This window comes from Solanum tuberosum, unplaced genomic scaffold, assembly GCF_000226075.1.
Source record: "Solanum tuberosum cultivar DM 1-3 516 R44 unplaced genomic scaffold, SolTub_3.0 scf00144, whole genome shotgun sequence".
NCBI classification, from domain to species: Eukaryota; Viridiplantae; Streptophyta; class Magnoliopsida; order Solanales; family Solanaceae; genus Solanum; species Solanum tuberosum.
The window spans coordinates 33,141-43,824 of record NW_006239074.1 but is presented as its reverse complement, the minus strand read 5'-3'; the positions used below and the strand labels follow the sequence as shown (position 1 = coordinate 43,824).

General features: G+C 31.7%; 1 protein-coding gene across 1 annotated transcript; it reads right to left on the bottom strand.

The window, feature by feature from the left end:
- Positions 1–6,411: 6,411 nt before the first annotated feature.
- Positions 6,412–8,410, bottom strand: LOC102591685 (NAC domain-containing protein 45-like). The gene is made up of 4 exons (XM_006352778.2): positions 7,978–8,410; positions 7,369–7,646; positions 7,004–7,294; positions 6,412–6,920 (listed from the first exon to the last, which is right to left on the bottom strand). The coding sequence occupies exons 1-4, from the start codon at positions 8,132–8,134 to the stop codon at positions 6,645–6,647; spliced, it is 1,002 nt and encodes a 333-aa protein (XP_006352840.1). The 5' UTR covers positions 8,135–8,410; the 3' UTR covers positions 6,412–6,644.
- Between the last annotated feature and the right edge of the window lie 2,274 nt (positions 8,411–10,684).

Below are 10,684 nucleotides of genomic sequence, written 5' to 3'. Positions count from 1 at the left end.
AAACCCCCCCCCCCCCCCCTTAATTTCCTACAATATCTTACCTAAATACACATTTTATTTTACTATAATCCCTAAAATTTCCTACCGTTTAAAAAAAAAAGCAAAAATCCCCTCTTAGATACATCACTCTCCTTGTTGATACATTTATATCCCTCTTTCGGATACATTCATCCCCTCTCTGATACATCCCTCCCCTCTGGGATACATCTCTCACCTATGTATCCGGATATTCTATTCCCTCTCTGATACATCCCTCACCTATGTATCCAAATATCTGTTAATGTATCCCGAAGTCCAATGATGTATTCGGAAATCCAGAGATGTATCCGAAATTCATAAATTTTAAAGGATTTTTGTAATTTGAATAAGAGCAGGGAAACAATGTAATTAACTCTCAACACTATGGGATTCAGATAAATTATACTATTTTTATTTAGTTGTTGTTTTGAATTAATTTGCCAGTAATCATAGTAGTTTGCGAAAAAAAAAGAAGGTGTTTAAAAATATTAATCGATCGACGAAAATTCTATTTAGGTGGATGTGAAATTTAACCGGAGGAATAGGGAGGAATAACAAACAAGTGTTATATGGCGTAATTGTGCTTATTGAACCCCTATATTTTTATTATTATTTTTGGAACCCAAAGATAACCCGCAGCCACTACAATCTCTGCCCTTTGGGTGAGCACTTTGTGCGCACTGGGTAAACCCTCCACTGTGTAATAGCCTACAAACCACACAGGAGATGTAAATCGCACTAGGCATGCCCTATGCGACAGGCTCGGCTCAGAAGGCATTGAGGAGGGATCGATCCCGGGTCATCCGTGTGGATAACCACCCTCCAAACCAACTGAGCCATCCCGAAGGACCCCCTACATCACTATCTCTAGCTAGCTGGTATATAACTTTCATTTTGGGAATTGTGGAACTCTTTCTCTCTATTTGACTCTCACTCCTGAAGTCAATCTATTCAACATTTTGAAAGGGCGATAATCACAAAGTTGTAAGTAGTCTTCCTTTTTAATGTGGCTCAATAGGGTTTTCACCAATCCAGTGTAAGCTTTATTTGAAGGCGGCCATGCTCATGAATTGTCTCTTAAGAAGACAAAAGAAAAACAATGTTTTATTGCCCTCTATAGACTTGAACAATATGGTAGATTCTAAACAATATGTCCTATGTCTTTGTTCAATGTTGAATTTCTGGTGTGAACTTAATAATCATTACTATCCGGCTGCAGCGTATCCGTCGGTTATGTTTGGTTTTGAAGTTTATTACTTCGACTTATTGGTTAACGTTTTGTATATATATATATATATGCTAAATCTTTATAAAACCATTAAAATATTAGTTTATTGATCATCGATTTATCGGTTGCTGATCGTTATCGGTTCGGTTGTCGATTTAATTGTTAAGATTTGAAACAAAAAAAACATTGAAAATCACTTAGAAACAATGTGACAAACCAAATGAACCATGCGCATGAGTTGACATATTATATTTTGCTCAAAAGCAAACACTAACACATGATAGAGTAACTGAGAGTTTTGAGACAACCAAAAATAGAAGTATGAAACTAAACCTCAAGTCAAAGACTTTATATATCGAATGGTATAAATATAATTAATTAATTTACTATCGGGTTATCGGTTAACCCATTAAGAAAAACCTCAAATCTTTATGAACCGATAACCTAATAATAAAAAAAATCAAAATTGTTATCAAACTTGTTAAACCAACACCTCATTGTCGATTAACCGGTAACTTTTTGTATTCAAATTTTCAATTTCAATTCGATTTTGAACCACCTTTGTATCTTTCAATTGGTGCTTTGAAATTTGCTAAGCGGTTATATTCCGTTTGGCCATGCGATATGGTATCATGATATGATATCATAATATGATATCATAATATGGAATTATGAGATGAAATTGAAGTTTTGTTTGGACATGCGATATGAAATTTTTGTATTGTATATTTTCTTATAAACATAAGAATCTCATAAGTTGTAAAACTATTAAAATAGCCCCAATTGTTTATTCAATCTTACCAAATAAACAAAAATTTATAAAATCGCATAATAAATTATTCCAAAGCTATTTGTTCTCCACTTAAGTAACTGCTACATCTAATTTTAATTCATCAAACTTTAATTCAATAAAAAAAATTGAACATAAATTGTAGTGTACTAATCTTTAATATAATCCAATTTTCTCACGTTAAACTTGCATTTCTCAATCATGTGACCGAGAAGACGAACCAACATTGTTACTTTGAGCCATTTGTTGGTCAATATCATCCGCAACTATATTTTCATGCTCATAGACCATAAATATTTCATCAATCTTTTGGTATTCTCGCAAATAATTATGTAACACTGCACAAGCTATGACAATTTTCACTGCATCAATTTGATCTGCTCTGTTGTTCAAATGGATATAACTATAAGTTGTAATAAATACGAAATGGTAGAAGTAATAAATTAGGTGTTGGAGCAAATGAAGAGAACAAAATTATTACTCAACAATCGGTTGGTGTGAGTTAAAGTGACTATATGTTGATGAGAATAATAAATTTTATGTCGATGAGAATAATAAATTTTAAAAAGTAATGATGTGATTATAAATTTTATTTACATATGAAATAAATGGTTAGTAGATATAAATGTGGGTTGTTTTAATAAAATATAAACTTGTGGATCAATTTTTGTATTAAAAATATCTCAAATCATGATATGAAATTCTCATATCATGGTTTTTAGAGAATATGGAATCACATCTCATGATATGGAAACATGAGATGAAATTAGTGTAAAATCACATGTCTAAACGCTAATTCTATCTCACGATTTTATATCGTGGTATCGCATAGCCAAACGCCTACTTATAATCATATGAAACACAAAGATTGAAATATTGACGATACTGCGTACTACTAATAAAGTCATTTGAAAATCAATTATTAGAATATATAAAGTAGACTGTTGATTAATGTAATCTTACTTTTTTCAATTTCATAATTACTTAATTGTATAAATAGTTTTCTTTAGTACTTCCTCCGTTTCACAAAGAATGATCTAGTTTGACTTGACACAGAGTTTAAGAAAATAAAGAAGACTTTTGAATTTTGTGGTCTTAAATTAAAGTTATGTCAAATGTACAAAATTGTCCTTTAATCTTGTGGCCTTAAACATGTCACGTGGAAAGTTGAAATTAAAATGTTACCAAAAATAGAAAGAGGCCATTCTTTTTGAAATGGAGGGAGTAACTATTTAACTTTTTTATATGTTACTAAAATGGGCTTAGCCCATGGGGCGGCCCAACCCTAGCTACCCGTTATTGGGTAGGGTTGGGATAGAATTTTTCAAGCCCATTTAAAACTAGGGCTTATAAGCTCGGTCCATATAAGTCATTGGCCCTTGAGGCTTGATCGGGGCTGGGCCGGGGTTGGCCCATGGGCCAAAACTTTTTATTCAAGAGTAATTTACAATAATTTCACTAGTATATAATCTAATAATTTGAATACACGCTGTGTTGTAATATTATGAATTTTCGTATCCAGATACATGTGTCTCGGAATATATGGACTCAAAATTAGGTTAATTTATTCTAAATACACTCTATCAAAATAGAGTCGCATGTATCTAGGATACATATACAAATCTCGCGCCCTCGCCTCCCTCCCATCTTGCTTATCACTCTGTTATTTCACTCGCATATCTGGTATGCGACATACATGCTAATTACACTAAATTTTTGCTAGTGTTATTGAAACAACACCATTGTTTGCCATATTTGATTTGAAAATCTTCTCATTTTCTTGATGTTATAGAATTACAAGTTTGAAAAGAAAAAAGAAGGGCTAGTCCACCCTAGCTCTCGGCCCTTCTAGGGTTGGATTGGGTTGAGCATTTTCAGGCCTTACCAAATGAAGGGCCAGCCCGCCCTAGCCCTTCAAATTCCTTGGCCCGCGAGACTTGGGCTGGATCGGCCCTTTTTGACAGCTCTACTGATCAATCAATTCAAATAAAAAAGGAAAAATTACAGAAATCCCATAGTTTAGTTTACTTATTATCATTATCCCCTATACGTTTTACAAATCTCCAAAATCCCTCATTTTCGCGCATCAGATTAGTGTATCAACACTTATATTATTGTATCTCGCGCATCAAATTAATGTATCAACGCTTATATTATTGTATCTCGCTCATCAGATTAATGTATCAGGACTATATAAAGTGTTGATACATGCGCGAGATACAATAATATAAACGTTGATACATTAATCTGATGCACGAAATACAATAATATAAGCACTGATACACTAATCTGATGCGCGAAAATGAGGGATTTCTGTAATTATAAACTTTTAAGGGACAAATTATAATTTGCCTTAAAAGTATGTGATTTCTGTAATTTGCCCAATAAAAAATAAATAGATACCTTCCTTACAAGTAAACTTCTCAATGAATTTTCGATCATTTCTTTATTATTATTTCTCGTTTCATTTAATTGGTCTATATTATAATACTATAAATTATAAAATGGTTATAAATTATTACTTCTCAACCTAATTTTCCTTTTGACTTCGAAAAAGTTTTTTTTTTTTTTATCAATTTACTTCTTCTGCACACATCTTCGATTCCGTAGTAAAAAAACAATAATACTAGTAGGACAAAAGAACCTTTTTAAGGTTTAAAAGCACAGTCCAAAAAGTGAAAATCAAATAAAATGATTTGTTGCAAAATTATTTATTCCCTATTAAAAAAAAATACTCACATTTTGTAGTCCCTATGCTAATTGGGTTATATTTGAACCATTAGGGGGTGGGAAAGAAGAATATTTGCAAGAATATAGTCCATTTCTTTAATTTCTTCTTTTTCGGTAAATGGATTTTGAGCTTTTTGTTACACTTTACTTAAAAAAAATTGTTTTGTATCGGTCGGAAAAATAATTTAAAGTTGTAGGAAATCACAATTGTTTAAAATTTAGTATTGTATGATTTGTAGTTAAGTAGTGAGAGAAGTATTGAAAACATTTTTGAACTTGACACAAATTATTAGTTTCATCTCCGAACTATTGACAGCCTTAAAAACACCTCTCTACTGACATAACAAGTGATCTCAAACTCTTATAAGAGAATGAGACTTTTAATAAAAAGTCAAGAGAAGTGTTGAAAACACTCCTAAATTATGAGTGTATTTCATTCATGTTGCAAGATCGGGGATGTATTTAAGTTCAGTTAGTCAAGATAAGATGTGTTTTTAAAACTATCAATAGTAAGAAAATGAAACTAATGATTCAGGCCAAGTTTAAAAATATTCTCAATACTTCTCTCTTAAATAATTCATATAGGAATATGATTTTCTGTTTTGAGTTAAATGTGTTACTAGCTATTTTTAAATGTAAGGATCATACATTGAAAGCCTTCAAATATTTATGAGTTTATGAAAATAAATATTTTACTTTGTATCACCAAAGAAATAAAAGGTTACTTTTGAATTTTGTGTTCAAGAAGATTTAAAAGCAACAGTTTTTAATTCTTCACTTTTTGTAATGGGAGTTGAATTTGAAGGTTTTGGTTGAGCAATTTAGTGCACAAAGTTTTCTTAATTATTCCACCCAGTATTTTATTATATGTATCTATGGCAAGAAAAATTGATCGTATATAGTGAGTTTTAGTGTATATATATTAAATGTAGAATATTCTTGAATAAATTCCTTATTTCGTCATTGTCAAGAGAGAAACTTCTTTCAATGAAATTTCAGTTTCATTCATAGAATTTCAATTTATTTTCAGATAAAATGTGTGTCCAAACACAACTTCAAATTTCAAAGACTATTTTTCAACAAACTTCAAAAACATTTTATTGTGGTTTCAACTAAATCTATGATCAAACGCTAGCTAATTAAATTAAAGTTTGATAATGAATAATTGATCAAATGATGAGATATTTGGCATAATGAACACATTATAATTGGAGAGATTAAAAATTAAAGCCCATAATCTAAAGCTCAAAAGTTGAGCCAAGTAAAGTTTTCACAACGTTTCTAGCTTACTTTCTTATATCCTTTGCTTGATAGTTACTTATAGTGTTCTCTTATTCATCATTTTACTGGTACCACTAGACTATAAGTTTTGATAGTACAGTTAGTTATCGCGTAGTTGGTGGTACACTGATACTTAATAAAGTAGTTATTTCGTTGAAAACATTGGCTAAATATGTTGACATTCAACCACTCAATAGTTGCTTTACAAGAGACTTTAGTGTAAAACAATCATTAGAGATGTGACAAGTAATTCAAGGTACAAACAATGCATTTCAACTTTGTAAATTAAAGCAACTCAAACATTACTTTTACTAGAAATATTCTGGTAATTTATACTTCTACAGACATTTTTTTTTTAGCTACATTAGGTTATAACATAGACCATGTTCTATAGTGTGATTTTTAAATGTGATCAATCACTACATACTTCATTCTTCAGTAACAATGTTATGCTTAGAATTGACTTCGCGAACTAGACTCAGAGACGTTGTAAAATCGAATGACTCTTATGACAAAACATAAAAACCATTGTCTCAGAGAACAACCTTTAAGTTATTTCAAACCATAACATATTGTCTTCCTATGATCATTTCGTCTTCAGAAGAGATTTGGATTCTTGGTTGAGTTGTTCTGATTGAAACCTTCATATGTCATGTCTTCGTTGCCATAAAACCCCACGTAGCTTCCATGAATCGAGTAAGGGGACATGCAGCCAAAGCTACTTAAGTCACCAGAAAGTTCAACTTCCCCTCTAAAATTCGGGAAAGTTGAATTTGATGTGAACTCAGATTGATCACTAGGCTGGCACGGGGTCATGCTCGGGAAGTCATACTGTGGACAGTAATTAGATGCATTCTGTCCCTGAGGACATTCCTATATTCATCCACAAAATAGTGTTAGTCTCATCGTAACAACAGGACAGAAACAGGATTGAATGAACTACATAATGTAGATACCTTAGATGAATCAAGAATCATAGCAGAGGACATCCAGAGGTTTGCAGAATTAGCCCCTATTGCAGACTCATAATCCCCAAATTGTGTTGTCTGATAAGGAGAAGTAATAGGAGTCGAGTAATTGCTATCGTTGCTCATGTATGCACTTTGAGTTGGCGTTTCATCAGAAAGAGCATTTACTGAGGTAAATGCTCCACTTGTTGTACATCCAATTTGCTTAACTCCTCCAACATCTTTCGTCTTCAATGAAACGTCGTTTCTCTTTATGACACGACAAAGTGCAAAAGGCCCCTAGAGACAAGTGAAATATGATCATTTTCTTGTTTACTAGTAAATCAGAAGAGCCTAAGATAGATTCTGTTTACCTGAAAACTTGGAGTACCCTGAGTAACATCATCACAAAGACGATACTCGTGCATTACCCAATCCGTTCTATCCCCAAGCGGAGCTCTTCCACGATAGAAAACCAATGTTTTGCGATAGCCAACAACTGCTGGATGACACACAACTTTCCTGTCTTTCCCTGTGGCTTTCCAGTATCCAGATTTAGTAGCTCGATTAGTTCTTGACCCATTCGGATACTTCTTGTCCCGAGCACAGAAGAAAAACCACTCGAAGTCACGTTTAGGCAAGAAAGATTTCTCTGCATTCAAAAACAGAATATCAGAACCCCCAAACTCCTAATTCCAAAGAACTAGAAACTTCTGTTACTTTACACATGCTTTTCTTGTTAATAATTTGACTTTCTCAAATGTGAAAAGAGATATGCCCCCACAGAACAATCCATCTTGTGAAAAAGATAATAAAGCAACACATTTTTAGTACAAAGTGCCAATGAAAATAACAGATTACAACAAATGTATGTTTCACATTTTCTTCACAATTCTAACTTTCCACCTGACACGTTTCACATCAGAAGATAATTACATTCTTAAACAAACTACGTGACCGTATCAAGTTAAAATCAGACAAACCTGGAAGTTCCCATGGATCAAATTTGTACAAGTCAATTACTGGAATAACTTCCAATTCAATTTCAAGTCCATCAGTTTTCCTTTTCAGGTAATATCCAACTAATTCCTCATCAGTAGGATGAAATCGAAATCCCGGAGGCAGTGATGTTCCTGCCATGATGAAGTAACAATATCCCAAAACAGAATTTTCTCCCAAAAAAAAAAAACAAGAGCAAACACAAGATTTTCAAGACAATATTTTCCACTTTTAAGTACCACAGCTATATCTGTTGAAAATCTGGAAAATCCAAAAATAAAAGCTTTTTGCAACACTGAACTTTGTTTCAAGATTTACAATAAATTTCCACAAAATGTATTCTTGGAACAACAAGATCATCTTCCTTGGAAAAAAAATGTTCAAAAAGATTTGATTTTTACGAGTAACAAGAAGCTAAAACAAGTTAAAAGTTACACAATTTGATGATTCCGGAAAACAAAGAGAAGATGTGTACGAACAAGATAACCAGAATAGAGATATTTTTAGTTTAAAGAAGAAGAGAAGTTGTGTAGAGTAATAACAAAGGATTGTGAATAGGCTTTTATAGGCTATGGAGAATCCAACAGTACAAAAATATGAACACCGAAAGAATTGTAACTTGTCTGAAGCTACCAAAAATTCCACAACAATGACCCCACACACAAAAAAAAAAACTAGAATTCAGTTCACACCTTGGAAACAGTTATATCCTACTTAAGCAAAGCACAAGTGACAGTTACAACTTTAGTCGCACTCGATAGTTATATTAAATCAATACAATAATAATATATTCAGTATAATTTTATAAAGTAGGATATGAGAAAGATAGATGTATGCAGATCTCACTTCTACCTCAAAGGTGAGGTAGAGAATGCAAAATATGTATTTTTATGTATAAATGGTCATCATTTAAGGGTCATCAAAAAAATTGATATATATTCTCACTTTAATTTGGTAAACTTGTACCTGCATCCTGTGTAAAACACCAAGCCAAATAGTCAATAGATATATCACAATGTGTTTATACATTTTATTTTTTTTGCATTTAATTGTGATTAATTAACATATATTCTAACTTTATTAATAGAGGCATATCTAGAGGGGGTTTTGTGGGTTCACGTGAACCTATACTTCCCTCTCAAACACATATTTTTTTTGCATTTAATTGTGATTAATTAACATATATATCTCACTTTATTAATAGAGGCGTATCTAGAGGGGGTTTTGTGGGTTCACGTGAACCTATGCTCTCCTCTCTAGATTATATATAGTAATGTTATATTTTTTAAAATATATATAAATATAGAGGTGGAAATCCACGTTAAAAGTAGCATATAATAATACGATGATGATTAATTGGGTGCACCTCTCTAAGCAAAGATAGAAATTTAAATCTTATATCTATCTTATTTTTGTTAGTGACACCCCTCCAAACACTTTTGGCGTTTCAATCAATTTTTCTTTTATTTTTTTGCTTTAATCTTTCAAAAATTTCAAGTGTGTAACATTGAAAATTCCTAAAAGAAATTAGCACGGTAAATTTTTTATATAATTAAATCAAATGTGTATATTAAAATTTAAAACTAGTAGTCTTATATATGTTGCACCCATAATTTTTAAAATTTAATGGTTCAATGTTAAGAACGTAAAGATTAAACCGATCAAAATGCATCTTTTCGTAATAGTGCACACATCCTTTCAAAATTCTGAAAACGCTTCTGTTTATTAAATTGTTCTATTTTAATAAATTTATATGATTTAAGGTAAACATCATGTTGAATAAGTATTTTTCCCTTCCATTTATGACTCACAAAGTGAATTTATTTGATTTGGTGTAAATTGAAGGTGTGCACAAATATTATCCCCTAGGAGTTGTTTGGTAGAGGATAAGAATTATAGAGGTATTAATAATGTTGAGATTAGTTATGAGGAAATATATGTATTATGTTATGCATGGATTAGCTATTCCACTTTGTATCATACATAAAATAGTACATAGATTCTCTCATAACTTAGATATGTATATCAGTTATGTAGGTTTTTAAATAACAAATAAAACACAATATTTATTTTATATGTAAATAATTTATCTTCGAATTAACTACCAAACGTGATATTACTTATACAAGATTCAATACTCGCATAATTCACCTCTAAACCAGCTACTAAACGACCCCTTAGTTATTTAAATGGTTAGTTTTTTGAATTTTCTTTGTTGTACTATAGTCTTCCAAATATTTTGGTCACTTTTTCCCAAAGTATTGAAGCACTCTACAACCTTCCACATCATCATGAATAGACAAAACCACTTTTTTTTCTTTGTTAATTGGAAGTGATTGTGTCATGCTATGGCCCAGTGTTAAAAAAGAAAAAGGTCCTTAAAGTGCTTAATGAGATTACTCACACTTTTTTTTTAATAGTGCAACTTTGTGGAAAACTCTACTTTGATTTTTTTGGGTTCACATTCAATTATAGTAAAGTTGAAACCTTAAATCCCTAGGCTAGCTAGCATGTTAAATAGGCACAAAAGAATTAGCAAATCAACAATGTTGATGTGATATGGAACTAATTTTCTTTTCCAACTATTCATAAACAGGTTATTTTATAGGCAGAAATACTCATTACCCCCCTGAACTTGAAGCTTTTTATACAGTGTACACCTAAACTAAATTTCGTTTTAATTACCCCCCC